This window comes from Aulonocara sp. 'chitande type north' Nkhata Bay, linkage group LG6, assembly GCF_057382095.1.
Source record: "Aulonocara sp. 'chitande type north' Nkhata Bay isolate Kocher_YH1m ecotype deep benthic linkage group LG6, A_spYH_male_GT1.1, whole genome shotgun sequence".
NCBI classification, from domain to species: Eukaryota; Metazoa; Chordata; class Actinopteri; order Cichliformes; family Cichlidae; genus Aulonocara; species Aulonocara sp. 'chitande type north' Nkhata Bay.
In genome coordinates, this window is record NC_141349.1 from 33,965,306 (window position 1) to 33,986,409 (window position 21,104).

A 21,104-nucleotide genomic window follows, 5' to 3' on the forward strand; every position below is an offset into this window, starting at 1 on the left:
AAAAGTCTCTGTCTGGCTCATCTGGACAGTATATAGATACGAATGCTAATTTGTGATTTAAAATACTGCCAGTGATAAGTGCCATTCTCATCATTTTAAGCACTTTGTTAGCAGCCTGTTGTAAAAAGACACTTTATTGCCATTTCTTTAGTTGATTCTACAAAAAAAAAAAGCCCATGATGACAAAGTTTGTTGTTATTAAAAAAAATTTTTAAATACCAACAATGTGAGACCCAAAGAGCTGGTATTAAAAACCTGGCATAATATGTATGGTGTGTAGTTTGTTTTTGAAAAAAATATGAGGAAATTGGACAAATGGAGGGAAAAGGTGGCAGGCCTGAAACTGTATATGACAACATGAAATTAAATGGCTAAAACACTTTGACATAGGAGCTGTGAGACACACCCGGCCTTGTTGAAGCTTCAAGAGAAATGGTCTCAGTGGAAGGGTGGGTGTCAAAAAGTAATGCTTAAGGAAGAAAAACAGAAAAAACAACTGAGATATGCCAAATAACAACACCTGGAATGAAAATACGTGACGAACCAAAATTTGAAAAGTTTGGTTCCAGTTGTGTATACCTATCTGTAAAATGTGGTGGAAGCTTTGATATTTTTGGGGCCTGCATTTCAGCCAGTGGTGTTGGCAATCTTATCAAAATTGATGGAATTATGAATGCAAAAATGCATGAACAACACTCTTTCAAAAATAATTGATAGAAGGCCCCAAACAAGACTCTTGATTACCCAGGATGTTGACTGGATATAGCTTGTTCTGTGAACAACATAAAAACAATGTTTAAACTGTGTGAACACTTTCTAAGACATGTATTTGTTTATTTTCATATATTATTCATTTTCACTTCACACAAGCGAGTGTGTGAATTGAGGCCATTACCAGGTAATTCATCTGAACATGGTTAAAAATGGGAAAAAGGGATAAATAGTATTTAAAGATTATTTCTTTGTAAAAGATTAAAGGTATAAAACACAGACAGTTTAGTTTGTCCTGCCACTCTTGGTCTTTTATTCAGTTTAAGCTGTCTTTTGGCTTGTGTCCTGTTCTTTAATTTATCACTATCCATCTGCTTCTCCAGTAAACATGGCTTCTATAACACTACCCATGCAAGAAATGTTGAAACTTCCCTTTTGCTCTTCATTGTAAATTACAGATCAGTGTGGTGTTATGTTTCAAAAAAAAAAAGAAAAAAAAAAGAAGAAGAAGTTTCACCGTTTTACAGTAATAAAGTCTGTTTGGGGTTGTTTATATCAGTGCTGACCCTCACAGTGTCTTTATTGATATGACCCCTGGGACGGACAAAAATCCAAGTATCTGGCATGTTATATGAGGATAGAGTATCTGTAAAGACATGACATTACTCACATTTTCACAAGGTGTCACTAATTGCAAATGCAACCCCTGTTCTGTGACAACAACCACAATATTCACAAGTATGGTCATGAAGGTAAAAAATAACGCACCACAGCATACTACAGTGACTAAACTTCATCTACTGAACTTCCCTCTTACTCTGACCTTAACCAGAGGAGTCAACCATATGAAGTGGTATTTCAGACCTGGTTAACCTTATGTGAACAAGCTTTTTATATTCAAATGCAAAAAAATTTTGAGTTAGGGTTCAGATCTCTAGATTCATGTATGTCCAAATTCCTTTGGAAAAATAAACCCCCACGTATAAGCTTAAAAACACTACAAAAGACCAAGGATAAAGGAGGACTAGAACTGCCTAACTTTCAGCACTACTTCTTAGCCAACAGGCTTCAGTTTATCTCAGGATGGCTAAAACACACCCTCTTAGATGAACCTTGGCTAGATGTAGAACAAGCACTCTGCAATAATCTAGAGATCTCAGACCTACCATTTATCAGCTCAAACATCCAACGACATGAATGCTTTAAAAGCATCAACATCAGCTCTTCTCTGACAGCATGGTGGGAGTTTCTAAAATTGACGGCGTCTTCATTAATCCCATGCAAACGTACACCTATCTGGAACAACCCTGACATATTACAAAACAATAATATGATAAACTTTTCAGATTGGAGTGATAAAGGAATCAAATATTTAGAACATATACTAGAAGGAACAGAATTTATTTCATTTGACGGACTAGTTACACAATATGGGATCAACAAGAAAAGATTTTTAGAATATCAACAAATTAAATCCATAGTAAAAAAGAAATTTAAACCGGGTCAAGTTGAACTACAAACACCACCAAGTGTGGTTCAATTTCTTACTCTTAAACCCCCCAAATTACTATCCAAAATATACAGAATGCTTTCTAAAACAGATGAATCAATATCACTTCCTATTGCAAAATGGGAAGCGGATTTATCAGTTAACTTAGACCTAAACTTCTGGTCTCACCCATATGGAAAAGATATATATAAATCTTATAAAGTTTGTATCTGTCTTGTGTGAAACTTGTATGAAAAGCATACAAGAGTGAAAACAGATATAAGATCCCTTGAAAAATTATATAATGAAACTTGTATGTTTTGGATACTTACTAAAACAATGTATGAAAGTAATGCGAAAGTGGCCACTTTCATGAGTAAATCATATAAGTTTTTACTATTTCTTTTCTGTGTGGGCAGATTTGCTTAAAAACCTTTCATCTAATTAGAAATCCCAGTCTTCAATTAATTCAATACAAAATATTACATAGAGTGCACTATACAGGTCATCGGATGTTCAAGATGGGCTTTACGTCTACCAACAACTGCTCACACTGCCAAACCAATTCACCGGACAATTATATCCACGCTTTTTGGTTCTGTCCACCAGTTCAGAAGTTTTGGCGCGAGATATGTGAAGACTTATCAAAATGTCTGAAATGTAATATTCCAACCTCCCCCTTAGTGTGTTTGTTGGGCAGCTTAGATAATGTCACTTCAGAAAAGAATATAGCCCATATGATCTTCACTGCCCTATGCATAGCCAAGAAAACAGTCCTCATGAACTGGAAAAATAAAAATAATCTTAATTCTAACCAATATAGAAATTATCTATTAGATTACATTAGTCTTGACACAGCCTCTGCTACCACATCAGATCAATTGCTCTGGGCTCCTTTGATCAGCTCCATCACCTAGTGGGGGTGGGGGGTCATAGTCTGGTCCCGCCTTCACTGTTGTGATTGGTGTGGGGGTAGGGACAGACTTAGGGCGTCGGGGGGTTCCCCGGAGGCATCTTCCTTGGGGGGCTCAACCCGGGGTAGCGGTCATGTCCGGTTAGGGGCTCTGTTGGCTCTCAGGTGACTGTTTCCTCGCGGCTGCGTGCAGCGGGGCTAGGGGAGGGTCTGTGCTGACGGACGTGGGTTACTGACCTGGTAGCCTGGCTGCCCCTGGGTGGGTCCGGGATGGGCGTGAGGTTCTGGGGGCGCTCCGTCTCTGGGCTGGGACCCGGACCGGGCCTCGGGGGCTTGGGTCCTGGTTGGTGTGTTGCCGGGGTTGTGGGCGGGTGGGTGCATGGGGGCCCAGCCCTGGAGCAGGGTGCCGCCGGTGCGTCGAGCCACCTGGGGGGCTCTTCAACTGGTGGGGGAGATTGTCACATCTTGCAGGAGCTTTCCTCTCCTCAGGAGCTCCCTCTGCAGGAGGGGGAGATACAGGAGAGGTGGAGGAAGATCTCAGCCTGGGTGTCTATTGTCTTATGTAGTCTGGAAGATGAGTGGATGGTGGGGTGGGTGCAGTTTTCTCTGTGGTGGGGTTGGGTGGACTGTCCAGGGCTCTGTGGGGCCGGGCGGCGCTGCTGCACTGGGCCCCGGTCTGGATGGGCCTGGGCCCCCTTTCCCTGGCGGGTCGCGGAGTATGGGGGTGCCTACTGGGGTCAGCGGGGGAGCTGGCCCCAGGGAGGGGTCACTTGCCCCTCCCTTCCTTCCCTCCCCATCTCCAGCTGCCTCCCTCTTCCCGCTCCACCACAACCACCCACACATGCAGGGCCTTGGAGTAGGGGTATGTCACCAGGGTGCAGAGGAGGCTACCCCCCCCCCCCCCCCCCCCCCGTCCCCTTCGGGCTGCCTCTGCCTCAATTTTATCCCACAACTTATCTTGGGGGTGGGCACGATACACGGAGTCCAAAGTACCATCAGGGTGTACACCCTACCCCTGGCATCGTTGCCCACCTCTCAATTTTAAATACACGTAGACATTGAGGGCTAGCAGGAGGGACCATGCGCTTACCTGCTGCTCTCTGGCAGGTAGCTCCAAGCCCTCCTGGGTTTTAAATGCACCTTAGAACACACATGCATCAACACTACAATGAGCGGGTGGAGGGAGGTTTGGAGTCTTCTCTCACCCCCATTCTCTGCGACCTGCTGGAGCAGGGGGGCTAGGACTAGGAGGAGGAGTTGGCCGTCCGACTGCGGTCTGGAGTGTGGAGCCTTCCTGCTGCTGCGGAGTCGGGGCGGTCTGCCTCCCCCCACCGCAGGGAAAAGGGAAACACCACCTGGGTCTGGGTGCAGTTCCCCCCTCCAGGGGCGGGGGCACCTAGACCCGGTTTGTAGAGTACGCTTGGGGAGTGTGATCGTGTGTACAACGTCTCTTTATGTCTGTCTCCACGTTGGTTGAGTGTGGAGTAAGTGCATATGAGAGCATGAGGATGGGAATGGATGTTTGTATCTGTGTGTGCCTGTATGTCTGTGTCTATATGTCAGGTTGGGTGTCAGGCGCCACCTCTCTGGGGACATCTCAGGCCCTCCAAGGTTTGGAGGCCTATCTCCCCCTACCACCACTTCCCCTGCCAGTGGCGGACCCCCTCAGACATCGGTGCGTTGGTGGTTCTTTGTGTCCGGGGGTGGGCGTCCAGGTACACACCGGCTCACTCCTTGGCGGCCGCTTATCGGGGCCTGGAGCCTGGGGCTCGCTCGGGCCACTTCGGAGGTGGGGTGCCCCCGGCCTCTCGGCCTGGGGCTCGGTCACTCAGGCGCAGCTGGCTGCCGGCGGAGCTCACGGGCGCGTCACTGCAACTCCCCCTGGCTTCTGCTCCGCGGCTGCTGAGTGAGCCCTCATCTGGGACTCTCCTCAGCTCTTTCCGGGACAGTGGCGCAGCTGCCCCTCTGTTGGTCTTCCTTGGTCTCTTGTGTTCTGGGGGCCTCTGGATGTCTGGAGTTTTGATCTCCTCTACACCTGCTTCACGCCCTGGAGGACGGGGCTGTGGCCCCCCCACACCCTCTAGCAGATTATTACATGAAGGAACCTTTTAAAAAACAAAAAACAAGCGCGTCCATGCTCACAGGTGTACACACGGGTGATCACACCCACAAACTACACCCTTTTTGGCTCCTACCTCAAAGCACACTGTGTTCTGTTGATCTTATGTGCTGCACAATAATGTTTAACATTTAGTATTTACTGTCATATTCCCATATATCATTGTGATGTTGTTTATTCTATTACTCTTGTTCTCTTCTGCTTGCTTTCTTTTTTCTTTCTCAGCAGGTGATCCAGGTGATTGATATATGCATTTTTTTTTCTCTGCCCGTTCTGTTGGTTTTTGTCTTTTGCCCTTCTCCCCCGTCCCTCTTCTCAGCTGTTTCTCTTTCCCTCTTTCTTTCTCCCCTTCTTTCCCCCAGTCAAGTCTGTCCCGTATTCAGTAAGTGAAAATAAAATAAACAATAAAAGGTGAATCAAATGGACCATTACGGCAAGGCTGGGATGGTCAGTTTGGTAAAGTAAATCCGTTGGGCATCTTTCTTTGCCTTTAGACAACAATTCTGATGGCAAAAGAGCCAAACGGGACAGGCCAAAAAAAATAAATAAATAAATAAATAAATAAATTTTTGAGTTACAGAAACACAGGCAGCTACAGTGGTGAATTAGAAATAACCACAGTGAAATTTAGCATACACCCTCAGTGTGACGAAGATTTCAGATGAAGCTTTTAATACCCGGAGTATCCACTTGTCGAGGAATTTCCATAAAATTTACACAAATCTCATATATCTTTGCGATTAGCTCTGATTTATTCCAGACAAATCTAAACCAAGCCATCAAACAGCTGGTTGTCTGACACAACAAAAAATCCATAACATCAACACAGCTGGTACAACTTCTAATGACTTACTCTCACTTTGCTCCAGCAAATTCAACCCCGAATATATTTTATGCTTTATTTTATTCACAGTGATTAGAGATCACCCTGATCACTGCCTTTGATAGCAGTATCTGATTCATACCTCTCTTGTTTGCATTGCTCAGATCTGCCCTGTTGTTGATTATGGCTCACTCAGTCAATGCAGCTGCTAAAGCCATTCATGTTATTAGAAGAAGGCATCTACTTCAACATTTAAATGAATTCATGTATAAATTTAGGATTTCGCTTACCACATAAAAGACAGGAGATGAAAGAAATGCTGGAAAAAGTGCCAGCTCTGTTGTTGCTACAGACTCTGCATTTGGAGTTACAAAGTTAAAGGCTTATAGCACCACTGTACGCATTTGCAAATGAAATATATTTATTAATAAACAAGAGCCGGTCATGAGCCGATCCAATGACCTCTTTCAATACATACACAGCATGCTTCATGACCCTCAGCCTCATTGAACTGCCACACACAGTGTTACTCTGTGGAGGAAGCATGAATGTTACTTTCCTCCACATTTGTTTACACTGAGAAACAGTTTTTCAAAATTAACTATTGAAGTTAATCTTTGCTGCGTGTCACTAGATGCACTGACATTTATCAGTGAATTACTTTGTGACTGGAAACAGTTTTTAAAATGAAAAACGAATGGATGTGAATGTTCTCTATTGGATTGAAATCTGATGACTGCGCAGTCCATTTATCTACAGAGAATTTATTGCCACTTTCAGGAAAACAGTTGAGATGATACGAGCTTCGTGACATCATGCTAGAAGCAGCCATGAGAAAATAAAACATGGTCATTAAAGGATAACCATTCATACAAGGCATGATGGATCCATGCTTTCCCATACTTAACATCACATTGTGATCACAGAGCACAGCAGACATGGAGTGGAAACAATAACTTTTAATTCAGTGTATAGGCATATTATAATGAAAACAAGTGTTGCTCATAATTGGAAAATGTATTTGTCTCCAAATGTCCATAAAAAGTACAGATTATAACTTAACTTCCTGAGGTTCCTGCAATCACAGGTTCTTTCATATATTAAAGATGGCAAGACATTAATGTAGATGCCAGTTATTATTATTCATTTGAGCCCTCCATGGGCGAATACCCTGAACCTGCCAGAGGGCTGGAGAAATAAATGGCTTTATAGACAGCAGTGAGTGTGCTGCATTTGGTTTATGTGGGTTTAAATGTTTGTAGATCTGATCTTTGTTGATGAGTAGAGACAGAAGAACTTGCAGACAGCTTGCTACAGTTGTTTGTTCTCGTGTCAGTGTCATTGTACCCACAACTGACCTATTAAAAAGTGACAAAAAAAGTGTTGAGATATATAGATATATATAAAAATCCAAAGTTTTTAATGATACATATGAAATATGAAAGTTTATGCGCAGCCAGTTGGCTTTGCTCTGCTTAGTTTAACTGAAAGACAGAAAGCATGGGGTATAGGCTATCAAACAAATTTAGTCAAATTTAATCCATTAAAGACAAAAAACAAACAAACAAACACACAAAAACCAGGTGCATTTTTAAGGGAGCCGTCAGCCAGACGATTTCTTTGACATGATTTGTAATTTTGTTTTTAGTTTTGTCGACTGGCCATTTAATGAATACTTGAGGAGTCAAGGAGGCTCTAATAGAAGTAAACTGAGATATAAAAATGTTAGCAAGTGCCCTCCGGGTATGCTTATCTGGTAATAGAGCCAGACAAACCATTTCTCCCATGTCCCAGTGTCTGAAAATCTCAGACAACCACCTCCTGTTTTGCCATTATATTTAAGAGAAGGACATGAAAGTGGTTTTGGTACAGAGTTGGGGTTGTATAACTCTCATGATTTACTTTTCAATATAATTCTGTAATTCCACCCAGAAAGTTTTTTTTATATATAACTTCTTTTATATTCCTTCTTCCTAACAGGTGTCTTCCATTTTCTAACTCATACCTCGCTTTCATTTGAATTTCTGGTGTCTGCTCTGTTGGTGTAAACCTGTAGTTTATTGTTTGATGTTCTTCTGGATTTCTTGAAGCGTACTGCCATCATCAAGACAGAGATCAGAATAACACCCCCAACGGTAGCACAAATGATGTTGCCTGATGTATTAAAAAGAAATCTTGAATCATGTAGCCTTTATACAACTTTTTCTTCTTATAATGCATAATATCAGACAGAACTTATACCTGTTGTGGACTGCTTCAAGGTGGGATTCGGATATGGCAATGTAGAAGAAATATCAGTCTCATTTTCAACAGCTGTGTAAGAAGAAGTGGTAAAAGAGTTATTTAGAGAGATGATAAGTTCTGTAAAAATAATACAAATGAAATCATTAAAATGCTAAAGTTTGTCAAACGTATTATCTGCTTACTATACTTTGATATCGAAGTACGCAAGGAAAAAAATGTGCACAAAAATGTTTTCTCGGTTATTTTTTTTTCTATTTTGATTAGAGTATTGTTGGATACTTTTGTTTGGGGGTTTTTTTCTGGTACAACTTGTGATATTTGCTCGCTTCAACATGAAATTCAAAAATAAAGTTCTCTTCTTTTTTCACTAAATTACATTTAAAAAACACTTTACATTTTCATGTCAGTAGTTCTTTTTTTGCAATATAATGTTTTTCTGATTGTTGTCATAGTACTGGGTCATTTTGACCCAGTGTTTTTGAGTTACTGTGTTTTGGTGTTATTTTGTATTGTATGTGGTTTATGTTTTAGGTACCTCCTGTTTTTTAAATATTTTAATTATCCTTTCATATATTAAATACTTGAAAGTATTTAACATGCGGAAAAAAATCACAGCATTTATGTTCAGAGTTTGTAACAATGTTGTTTGTAATATATTTTTGCTAGTAAGAAATGAATATGTAAAACTTTACCAACCTTTAGATACAGCTATAGAATTCACTGTAGTGATGCATTTTTAATCAAGCTAATCCAGAAATAGGATTATACACGTACATTTCATTACTGTGAGCTGTACATCAATGTATGAGTCCAAACCAGGCCTGTCTACTCCACACCGGTATTTCTGTGAGTCTGACAGCTGGAGATGACTGAAGGTCACAGAGAAAGATCCATTCCCAGAGTCCACCAGAGTTATCCTCCCGGACTCTGCTCTTCTGCCAGATTCTACAGTAACCAGTATGTCTTCCATGCGTGTGCATGGATCTTTGCAAAAATACTTATGGTTTTTCCATGCAAGTGTGTGCGAGCATTGGAAGGAGACATTTCTCCCCTCGAATCCCTCTACTTTAATTATGACTCCTTCTGTTAGTTCAGCTGCTAAAACAAATGACATTACATTTGACATTATAAGGCATCAAATTGAGCATTTAAATTAATTAATGTATTAATTTTAGGTAGTCACTTACCATATAAAAAACAGGAGAAGAAAAAAATGCTCTTCATTATGGCTGATAAAGTGCCAGCTCTGTAGATCCTTCTCATTCTAAGTGGTTGTTACGGGCTCTGCATTTACAGCCTAAAAGTTAAACACTTGTACCACAAATGGAGAACAGACCCAATCCTGCAGGCTAAAATATCAGCTGCATTCTGTTTACGCAAACTGATCTCACTCTTGAAGGTTTTATGGGCAGACATCAAGGGAGGAGCAGGTCCTATAGTCTCTTTCAATCTGACATGTACACAACATCCTTCATGACCCTCCGCCTCCTTTAACTGTTACACAGTTTCTTTGTGGTAGTAGCATGAATGCCATTTCCCTTCACATTTGTTTATACATTAGAAAAAAATAAGGTTTGCGAAAATAACTATCAAAGTTAATTTTTACTCTATGTCATTAGATGTGCTGACAGCTATCAATGGAGGGAATTTTGGCAGATTCTGTGTAATTGCTGGACTGCACGTCTTTCCCTTCTCCAGACTAACATTTCCAAGTAAAGATCAAACTTTGATTCTATAGATCTCTAATTTCACAAATTGGAAAGCACCTGATTTTATAGAGTATAATTTTTGTTATCATTTGTCGATATTTGACCTATTATATAGAAGAATTATAGCTGTACCTCCACATCCCCAATGCGTTCTGTTGAACTGATATCTGGTGACTGTAGTGACCATTCAATAAAGAGAATTTATATTCAAGAAATATTTCTGGTTGACTTCATGTGACCAGAGATGTTATGTCACAAATGTGTTTATACTGCTTTTCTCTGACTTTATCACTGTCCTCAACACATCATGTGTACAGTATACAAATACTATAGATGTAGTCAAAGAGCATAGTGTACTAAAATATTTTTGTTAAAGTCTCAAAGCAGAGCCACTTCAAAAACTGAAAATGTTTTATTGTCACCATTTCAAGTATTCTTACATACTTATATTTGCTTATTATCTGCTTAGGAATAATGCAACAAAACTGACCTAATATCATAGCAATAGCAGTTATATGCAGTTATTGCTATGTCTATGCAAATAAAATACAACTCTATAAAAATTCCACTCTTCTATTTGCTTCCTGTATAATAACCAGAGACAAAGGTGATGCCCAGTTTCTTCCACAGAGCAGGCTGTTACATTCAGTCTTTGACTTTTATACACGCCTGCTGTATGTATAACAACAAGCAACACACAAGTGTGAATTAAATGGGTGAGAAGTCTTTAAAATGGTTCAAATGTGACCTAAAGCCATATTTTTTAAAAGGGATCAGAATAAAGAGTGCAAAGGTGGAACCATAGTACATGTGTGCAGTGCTTACTGGAACACTACTTTGAACTTTGTAATGGCAAAAGTTGTGGCAAATGTTCTCCTTTGCAGGTTTAAAATCAATACTCTGTGTGTGCGTGTGTGTGTGTGTGTGTGTGTGTGTGTGTGAACACCTTACAAAAAGTAACAGTAACAAGTCCTGTAGTTGCGAAACTAGCCCAAATCATTACCCTCCACCCCTCCCATCACCCATAAGCATGCTATTTTGGTTGTGACAAAGAGACGCTCTAAGCATCACACCTCAGCTTAAGACCAGTAATACAAAGGTGGCTTTAATGTTTGCCCGCGCAACACTAAATTTTATGGGCATGATACAGTTTCTGCATCTGCCTAAGTCCACTTGTGTCAGAGTAATGGGAATTTCATCACCAGACAGTGAACTAAGACTTTGCACAAACATCTGTGTACCTGTCATTGTTTTGTGACCACGTGGCGTCATCAGTGAAGACACTACTACAATGTGACAACTAGACATGGTTACTTTGCGACTTCAAAGCACTATGACAGGAGTGACACCTCATTTGTCATGTCTGCAGCTGCCTGTGCAGTGTAATCCACACTTAAGTACATCAGTAAACTTTTGTTTATTCTCCAAACCAAAATCATATTTACTGGATTTTGTTTCACTCCAAAATTTTGTTTCACTCCCCACCTGCAGTAGTACCATGTCTCACTAATGGAGTCCTGCCCACAGTTTGAGAACCACTAGCTTACAGGGTGGTCTTAAAGAGAGAAGTGATGTTTCAGATGAACTGGGGGACTGCTCCAAGATCCAGCGGATGCTGTGGGCATCAGATATCAATTCAGGAAAAGTGAGAGGACACTGACATCAGTGTGTATACACACTTAATTTCAGTCAAAGGATGCTATCATTGGGATGAATAAAAAAAAAAAAAACCCAGTATATATATGATATGTATAAGCTACATATCATTTGTTTATTACATGAACACTTGAATAGCATAGAATAGAATAGAATAGAATAGAATAGAATAGAATAGATCTTCAGTGTGAACTACACATCACTGTGATATTATATTATTTAAGAGGTTGATAGTAATTAGTCTAATTTGGGTTACTCATATCAGTGTGCAGTGGTGTCAGCTATGGCGTCAAGGAAGAAGCAAAATCCAAGTCTTTAGCATAATGAATTGTATACACACTTTATAGTAAAGATATAATTCACTCTCATTTTCACAAGTTCTCATTAACTGTGAAGACACAGACTGTTCGGTATTTACATGCTGACATGCAACCACAACAGCACATGCTCATGAACATAGGCACAAAGTGACACAATGCTTACTAACGCTTCCCCTGAACTTAAGCAGAAGTATTAACCTCATGAAGTAACATTTTACACTTTTAACTCTGAGCAGAGAAGCTTTAAAACGTGTACTTAAATGCAACAGAAGTTTAATTTACACAAACACATATAGCCACAGACATGAAATGGAAACATTAACAGTACGACTTACTGTACAAGTTAAATAATGATGACAATGAGGGTTGCTCATTTATTATTTATGGACTTGTCCATGAATGTCCATAAAAACTCATATCTTTAAGGTGAACTCTCCTTTATTTCTGATAAATCTAAACCAAACCAAAGTGATATGGGCTTCTTTTCAGTGGATCCACAAGGGACTCTGGAGACCAGTGTTGGGCAAGTTACTTTGAAAAAGTAATTAATTATAGTTACTAGTTACTTCAAAAAAGTAACTGAGTTAGTTACTGAGTTACCAGATTCTAAAAGTAATTAATTACTTCAAAAGTAACTATTGCGTTACTTTCCTTCGGGATTAATAAAGTATTCTGATTCTGATACTTTAAAAAAAATGTTTAACCCTCTGGGGTCCAGGGTATAATTGGCCATTTTAACCACTTTTGATTTTTCCTCGACAGTTCACCTTTAAAAACTATTTACTTTGCCTTGTTTGGTATCATTCTTTTCAGCACAACCTCACGTGTCTGAATTTACAGTTATGTTTTCATTTTGAAATACTGTATTAACACAATTCATCTAAAATAAGACAAAAAACAACAAATCCGAGTAGAAAAAGTGATTTTTTTTCACTGTAACAACCACAAACATGCATTGAATCATATTTCATAACCTTAAATGCAAATATAAATTGTGAATTTTTAAATCATATGCACAAGTTTTGCAAATAACAAGTTATTTGCAGCCATTGCGGGGCGATCGTGGCTCAAGAGTTGGGAGTTCGCCTTGTAATCGGAAGGTTGCCGGTTCGAGCCCCGGCTCGGACAGTCTCGGTCGTTGTGTCCTTGGGCAAGACACTTCACCCGTTGCCTACTGGTGGTGGTCAGAGGGCCCGGTGGCGCCAGTGTCTGGCAGCCTCGCCTCTGTCAGTGCGCCCCAGGGTGGCTGTGGCTACAATGTAGCTTGCCATCACCAGTGTGTGGATGACTGGATATGTAAAACGCTTTGGGGTCCTTAGGGACTAGTAAAGCACTATATAAATACAGGCCATTTACCTTTTACTCTTTTTTTTTTTATAACCATTTCAAACTATTTACATAACAATCAGCTGTTCTGCATTCAATAAGATGCCACACAAATTATTTGTGCCACTCCAAAAAAATAATTTCCGTCCACTATAAAGGAGAACATCACAGCCTGATACCTGCAGATCTGACAGCAGCAGGTGTATCACTCCTTTTTCTACCTGGAGACAGCAGTCGCCTCATTGTTTTGACACACAACACAAAACTATCCACAACACTACACACTAACTACACAAGACAACACATTAACTACACCCTCCAAACATGCTAAACATCACAAATCTCTCACATCTCAAAACTTGCTCTCTCTCTTTTTCTGCTCTTTCTCGCTCTCTCTCTCTCTTACTCTGTGTTAGCGGCGCTAACGGCTGCAGACAGGAAGATACTGCCAGCACCGGAAACGTGCTCGTCATCTCCGAGCATGAAGTAAGGAGAGCCTTCAAGAGAGTGAACACCAGGAAAGCAGCAGGACCAGACGGCATCCCAGGTCGTATCCTAAGAGACTGCGCATACCAGCTAGCTCCTGTGTTCACTGAGATATTCAACATCTCTTTATCTCAGTATGTGATCCCCACATGCTTCAAAGAGTCCATCATTGTTCCTGTCCCGAAGAAACCCCACCCTGCTTCTCTCAATGACTATCGCCCTGTAGCCCTCACCTCAGTAGTGATGAAGTGCTTTGAACGCCTGGTCAGAGACTTCATCATTTCTTCACTACCAGACACACTGGACCCACTACAGTTTGCTTACCGTCCAAATCGTTCCACAGACGATGCAATCTCTCATCTCCTCCACACATCACTCACTCACTTGGACACTAGAAGGGGGAATTATGTTAAAATGCTCTTCATAGACTACAGCTCTGCATTTAACACCATAATTCCCTCCACACTCACCACCAAGCTGGAGCATCTGGGACTCAGCTCATCTATGTGTCAGTGGATCTCCAACTTCCTAACTGGCAGACCACAGGCAGTAAGGATGGGCGGACATGTCTCAGCCTCCACCACTCTCAGCACTGGAGCCCCCCCGGGGTGTGTTCTGAGCCCCCTGCTGTACTCACTGTACACATATGACTGTGTGGCCACTACCAGCTCCACCACCATCATCAAGTTTGCTGACGACACCGTCGTGGTGGGCCTGATCTCTGATAACAACGAGACGGCCTACCTGAAGGAGATTAGGAATCTGGAGAACTGGTGCCAGAGGAACAACCTCCTTCTAAACGTCAGTAAGACAAAGGAGCTGATAGTGGACTTCAGCACTAAGCAGGAGAGGAACTACCAGACCCCCGTCATCAACGAGTGCCCAGTGGAGAGAGTGGACAGCTTCAAATACCTCGGAGTTCACATCACGCAGGACCTGTCATGGTCCTGTCACATCAACACCGTGGTGAAAAAGGCCCGTCAGCGTCTCTACCACCTCAGACGCTTGAGAGACTTCCAACTGCCCTCCAAGGTGCTCAGGAACTTTTACTCGTGCACCATAGAGAGCATCCTGACGGGAAACATCTTAACCTGGTTCGGGAACAGCACCATGCAGGACAGACGAGCTCTACAGAGGGTTGTGCGGTCAGCTGAGCGCACCATCCGCTCCGAGCTCCCTGACCTGCACTCAATCTACAGCAGGCGGTGCTGGACCAAGGCCAGGAAGATCGTGAAGGACCTCAGCCATCCCAACAACAGACTGTTCTCTCTGTTGAGGTCAGGAAAGCGATTCCGCTCCCTGAAGACCAACACAGAGAGACTGAGGAGGAGCTTCTTCCCGCAGGCGATACGGTCTCTCAATCACACCACCACACAGTACTGACCCACACATACAGTTCTTACACACACTGGACATTCTGGACATTGTTTCACTTCATTACTTAAATCACGCTGCTGTTATTGTGTATATGCTGCTGTTATTGTGTATATATTTATTTATATTTCTTCATACATTCTTATATAGTTCTATATTGTGTATTTTGTTGTACAGTTATTTTATTTTCAACTTTAATTTATATATTTTATCTTATTCTCCCAGTTAAATTTACCCTTCATTCTAATTTGTGTTGTACAGTTATTTCATTTTTAACCTTAATTTATATTTTATTCCTTCCTAGTTAAATTTACCCTTTTTAATTTTTCATATTTATTTCCTATCTTATTCATAGCCTTTTCCTTTTTTGTTTTCTTTAGGTCACGAGCAGTTGTCCAAGCATTTCACTACATATCGTACTGTGTATGACTGTGTACGTGACAAATAAAATTTGAATTTGAATTTTTCTCTCTCTCTCTCTCTCTCTCTCGCCATCACTCCTAAAACTTCCTTTTTGTTCATAAGCAGAGTGCTTGCTCGCGCTGTCCTTAGACAGCATGATGAAAATATTGAGGAAAAAACACGCCGTATATATTGTTTATCATGATTCTGGTTTTACGTGGCCTATCAACACAATTTAAAAACTGGTATATATCACATTGTTGCTTTGTCATCTTGAAGTGGTCGTGTGATTGGCTTACCAAGACTACTTTATTCTTCCTCAGTCAAACAGCAGCACTCATGCGATTGTTTTCCCCCTAGCTCAAGGGGGGCAAAAGTGATTTGTCTACCAGAAAGTGATTGCCGTCCGCGGGAGCGTGTACAGCTTCTTAAAGCTGTAGCGCCCAAATTACTTACAAATACTTCCGTGCAACTGATATAAGGTGCGGTAAGCTGAATACAGCTTCAACTGTCTGTTTGTTGAAAAATAGTAATGCGATTCTTGTCAGTAACAGTAACGGTGTTGTAACGATAGGAATAGTAATTAGTTAGATTACTCTTTATTGAAAAAAGTAACGCCGTTACTTCTAACGCCGTTATTCCCATCACTTCTGGAGACACTGTTTGTGCAACTCTCTATATTTTTGCATGTCTTACGTTTAACTTTGTGTTTTCTTTGAGTACCATGATCTGTTCTTTCATGCATTATGTTTGGCAAAGTATTAATGTGGATTGCAGAGTTATTATCATAGTCCTTTTTGTTCCCCTGTGGGTGAATATTCTGAACATTCAGAAAGATTGGGGGGGAAGAGATGTTTTCATAGATGTGAAGGCGTACACTTGCTGGGGAATCAGATGTTGGTATATCCTGTCTTTGTTGGTGAGTAGGTACATAAGAACTCTTAGGTGACTTTTTCCTACACTTTGTCCTCTTCTTATTGTGATCATAACCACAGCTGACCTGTTGGTAAGTGAAAAAGAGACAACAAATTAGCACATTCTTATGGGACTTGCATTTATTGGATGTTTGTACTGCCATTATTGGAAAATCGGGAGAAAATCTGGAGAATGGTGGCTCTGGGAGATTTTCGGGAGGGGCACTGACATTTGGGATTCTCCTAAAAAAATCGGGAGGGTTGGCATGTATGAGTGCATGTACCAGGGCATCCAGGACATCAACTACAGGAAGGCAACACCTGCCTGCGACGGTGACGCCTCTGTACCAGATGCGCTGAACTACTTGTATGCATGGTTTGATGCTCAGAATGAATTGCTTGTGCTGCCTTCTGGCAAGAGGTACGGGAGCATTTGGGCCTCACTGTCAGACTGCAAAACAGTTTCTTCCCAGAAGCCATCAAACTCCTGAACACTCAGTGACTGGGCTGATACACACAGATACGCACACACGCATGCCTTCATACATGTCACTACCAACCACTTATCTGCACGATCTCATACACACACACACACGCACACCTTCATATATCAGTTACATTTTGCACATCGCTCAGTCTTTTGCACATTCTATTGCACTGTTGGGTCTGCACCGTCTTGTGTCGGTATCATTCTGTTTTTTTCTGGTGTTGAACTGTTTTTGTTTTGTTTTATTGCAATTTTGCGCATTGCGCTTTATGCAGTCTGGTGATTGACAATAAACCCACTGGATCATGACCTTGAGTAAACTTAGTTCAGCTTAACTCAGTTGCGCCGTGATAGGCTATCAAACAAGCTCTGAATTTGATCCATCCAAAAGACATGTTTTTTGACGAGGGTTTTCAGGCAGAGGAATACTTGAGGAGTTAACAAGATTCTACTACAAATAAAACTGAGATGTAAAATTGTTAAACAATGCCTATCAATGATGCTATTAGACATACTTGGTTTTGCTGCAGGTAGAGCAAGACTTCTACCAGTGAATGCCATGAGAGTGGTAGTGGTAACTTTTTATCTAATGGTATATTAATCATTCTGAATCCAGACAGTGTAATGTCTGTTGATACACACTCACTACATTCCTGTAAATTCAGCTTTTTAGTTATGTACTACAAGCACAGCTTTCAGAATGACGTACATTTTTTGAGTTCATACCTTTCTTTTGTTTGCACTGTTGCAGTACTCATGTTGTTTAAGTTTTGAGGTTTTTCTGGACTTCCTGCAGCATACTGCCAGAAGCAGGATAACGATCAGACCAACACCACCAACAGTAGCACACACGATGGTGCCTGATGAAAACAAGAACATTTCAGGTCTTGTTCATGCAAACACTTTAAATGATATTATCAAAGTAAGCATTACCTGTTTTGATGTTAGGTCCTTCTTCTGCTGTGAAGTTTAGGGCTGTAGGACAGATTGGAATATTGTGTCATATAAAGTTATCTATTATTCATATGAATAAGGATTGATGATTTATACCTGTTGAAAGTTTAGTGGGCTCTGTGGTGTCTATTCCTGTTGTTAAATGTGTTGTGTTGGTATTCTGATATGTCCTTGTGGAAGACACATCAGGTATGACCGTTGTCACAATTTTAACAGCTGTATAAAAAGAAATGGTGTAAGAGGCATTTAGACTATTGGTATTTTTATTTTTGTAAGCAATACAGGAAATGTATGGTATGTAATATTTAAATAAATGTAATAATTGTAAACGTAAATAATTGTAAAACGCAAAAAAAAAATGAATCCAATGATTTTCAACAACCAATATATGGAGCGACTGCCTCTTCTCCCTCCCTCTCCTGTTGCTACTTCAATCATGAAACTGCTTAATAATCAGCTGATCGGCTTTTCTGTCATGAGTCCGTCTCTCTTCTTTGTTTTTGGCCCACTTCGCGCCAGAAAGAGGAAACCAGCAGCTGAACAACAGCAGCATGTTTAAGCTTGATAATCTGTTGTTAGAATTTATTTAATATTACTTTCTACACCAGGATCGTTTTCTACGTAGCTGACGGCTGGTAACTGTGCAGGGGCGGATTTAGCAAAGTTTAGCCAGGGGGGCCGATAGGGCATTAACAGGGAAAAGGGGGCACAAAGACATACTTTTAGTTCTTATTCTCATTTAAAATGTCTAGCTTTTAATCAATAATTGTCTGAATCTTGCACCCAAAGTTTTAATCTTATGTATAATATATAGAAGTCCATTACTGTATATAGTAACTGTTAAGTCTAATATACCCTAGTAAGCTATACTACTTTTTCCTTTGGGAAGATACCATCTGTGCAGTCTGCAATTCTGTAGAACAGGGGTGTCAAACTCAAATACACGGTGGGCCAAATTTCAAAACTGGAACAAAGTCGCGGGCTAACATTAATATTTATTGAAAAAAAAATCTTCCTCCAGATATAAGAATGAATCTTTTCTTATGGACTCAAACAAGTTTTGCTGAAAAACTGAATATGGAACAAGCAAAGCTTAATACTAAACAATATATATATTAGCTGTATAATACCAGTAGGCCAGCTCTAATAGTAATTTGGTATGGCTTTGGCCCGCGGGCCAGAGTTTGACACCTATGCTGTAGAAGAAACATGTTGCATCTATTTAATTATTCTTGAAAAATAATTTACTTCTGTGCATTTTTTTTTTCACACTGTATCAAATTAAAGTTGATTACATCGATTAAGCATCATGAGGTGGAGGGTGGGGGGTGGTTCCCTATTTTTTTTTTCATCAGAGTTTGCAACCCTATTAGTTAGGTTGCTTACTCTTTAAAATACCAGAATAGGAAGGATGGAGTAGGTTTAAGTTTATTAGATTGATCAGTGTTGCTGAACTATGAAATATTTTGGGTGCAGTGTATTTTTTACATACAGGTATAACAGAATAGCCCAACAATGTTCAGAATTTAGTCTTTTTGTCCAGAGAGCCCCACCAAAGTGTGTAATGCCTTTTTCAAGAGATGATTTATGGATTTAAAAAATAATTTTAAATCCACTATAATAAGTTAGAAAAGCTGCATTTTTCAAAATACTCTAATATGTTTTATCTAAAAAGATTTGAGAGAATAATAGAATAAAGAGGAAAATACAAAATAATAGAAATTTCAGAGCTAAAAGAAGTTGTGGGCTCCAGTCAAACCAAAAGACAAAAAAAGTGAACCAAAGGATTATGAAAATTTTAAAATTAATTATTAGTATATTATTTTATACCGTCTATCTGTAACATAACTTCAGCAGTGGTAAGATACTTGTACGGTAAATTTAAATTTAAATGTATTCCTCTTCTAGTGAAATATGAATGTGTAAACTTTACAGAACTTAAGGGTATTAATGCATTTTATTTAAAACTGATTGTATAATACACATACCTTTCTTTACTGTTAGCTGTACCTCAACATATGTGTCAAAAACAGTCCGCTCCACAGCACACCGGTATTTCTGTGAGTCTGACAGCTGGAGATTGCTGAAGGTCACAGTGAAGGATCCATCCCCAGAGTCCATCAGAGCAATCCTCCCTGACTCTGCTCTTCTGCCAGGTTCTACAGTAAGTAGTATGTCTCCTGTGCTTATACATGGATCTTTGCAGAAATACTTGTTGTTGCTCCCTGCGAGTCTGTGTGAGCACTGGAAGGAGACACTTCTCCCCTCGAATTCCTCTAAATTGATTATGGTTCCATCAGTAAGTGTACCTGCTAAAATTGAAAGCATTGAGTGCAGAATTAAATGCACTGAAATTACCATTTAAATATAGCTTAAAGTGGTAACATTGTAAAGTCACTTACCATATAAAAGGCAACAGAGGAATGAATTGATCTTCATTGTGGCTGAAAAGTAACATCTATGTAGGGTTTTTTCTTATTCTAAGTGGTTTCTTCTTGTCAAATATATCTACATGATCCACTGTTGTCCGAATTTGCCACAATCATGATAAAAGTAAACGTGTTAACAGGTATTTTCACAGTTTGCTATATAATTACATAACAGGGAAACCCCAGTGCAGACGGATGTGATTGGTGAATGGTGGAAGACAGACTTGCTTCTGCAGTCAAATCAGGTTTGCTCTCATTCTAACTTTCAAAGGTGTGTGGGCATAAAAAGGAGGAAACAGCACCAACACAGCCTCCTTTGTAACAGCCTCTTTTAACTGTGTCACCAACACTGGCTCACAACATAAGTGCTGTTTTATGTCACATCTGTTTATATTTAGACTTAGACTTTATACTTAGATTGCTCTAAAGCAGTCTGCAGTAAAAGAAAGGACAGAAGCTCCACCTACGTGCTACTTAAACGTTGGCAACAGACAAACAAACAAACACATACGATATGATTTAAAAGCTGAACAATTACTAATCATAAAAAAGAACAAAGCTGACTTTTACCATATCAAAGCACCAAATCACAACAACAGTCACATCAAGGCACTTTATATTGTAAGGCAAAGACTCTACAATAATACAGCTCCAACAATCAGATGATCCCCATCAGGAAGTACTTTGGCGATAGGGGGAAGGAAAAGGAAGAAACCTCAGCAGAGCCAGGCTCAGGAGAGGGTGTCTG

General features: G+C 40.3%; 2 protein-coding genes across 2 annotated transcripts; both read right to left on the reverse strand.

Moving 5' to 3' along the window:
• Positions 1-7,151: 7,151 nt before the first annotated feature.
• Positions 7,152-9,568, reverse strand: LOC147328234 (protein CD300H-like). The gene is made up of 4 exons (XM_086297659.1): positions 9,074-9,568; positions 8,297-8,368; positions 8,061-8,209; positions 7,152-7,413 (listed from the first exon to the last, which is right to left on the reverse strand). The coding sequence occupies exons 1-4, from the start codon at positions 9,423-9,425 to the stop codon at positions 7,294-7,296; spliced, it is 693 nt and encodes a 230-aa protein (XP_086153785.1). The 5' UTR covers positions 9,426-9,568; the 3' UTR covers positions 7,152-7,293.
• A 2,016-nt stretch (positions 9,569-11,584) lies between these two features.
• Positions 11,585-20,366, reverse strand: LOC147328235 (uncharacterized). The gene is made up of 7 exons (XM_086297428.1): positions 20,330-20,366; positions 19,916-20,239; positions 18,024-18,143; positions 17,907-17,948; positions 17,700-17,833; positions 16,399-16,572; positions 11,585-11,623 (listed from the first exon to the last, which is right to left on the reverse strand). The coding sequence occupies exons 1-7, from the start codon at positions 20,364-20,366 to the stop codon at positions 11,585-11,587; spliced, it is 870 nt and encodes a 289-aa protein (XP_086153554.1).
• Positions 20,367-21,104: the final 738 nt, after the last annotated feature.

What these genes read in the sequence shown, in the direction of transcription:
- LOC147328234 (XM_086297659.1), bottom strand. Translation starts at nt 9,425, where the DNA reads ATGTCAAATGTAATGTCATTTGTTTTAGCAGCTGAACTAACAGAAGGA. An exon ending in ACAGCTCACAGTAATGAAAT is followed by an intron (nt 8,369 to 9,073) that starts GTACGTGTATAA and finishes CTTCTTACACAG; the next exon opens with CTGTTGAAAATGAGACTGAT. An exon ending in GAAATTCAAATGAAAGCGAG is followed by an intron (nt 7,414 to 8,060) that starts GTATGAGTTAGA and finishes ACTTTTTAATAG; the next exon opens with GTCAGTTGTGGGTACAATGA.
- LOC147328235 (XM_086297428.1), bottom strand. Translation starts at nt 20,366, where the DNA reads ATGAAGATCAATTCATTCCTCTGTTGCCTTTTATATG. An exon ending in GCCCACTAAACTTTCAACAG is followed by an intron (nt 17,949 to 18,023) that starts GTATAAATCATC and finishes TCTGTCCTACAG; the next exon opens with CCCTAAACTTCACAGCAGAA. An exon ending in AGGACCTAACATCAAAACAG is followed by an intron (nt 17,834 to 17,906) that starts GTAATGCTTACT and finishes TGTTTTCATCAG; the next exon opens with GCACCATCGTGTGTGCTACT.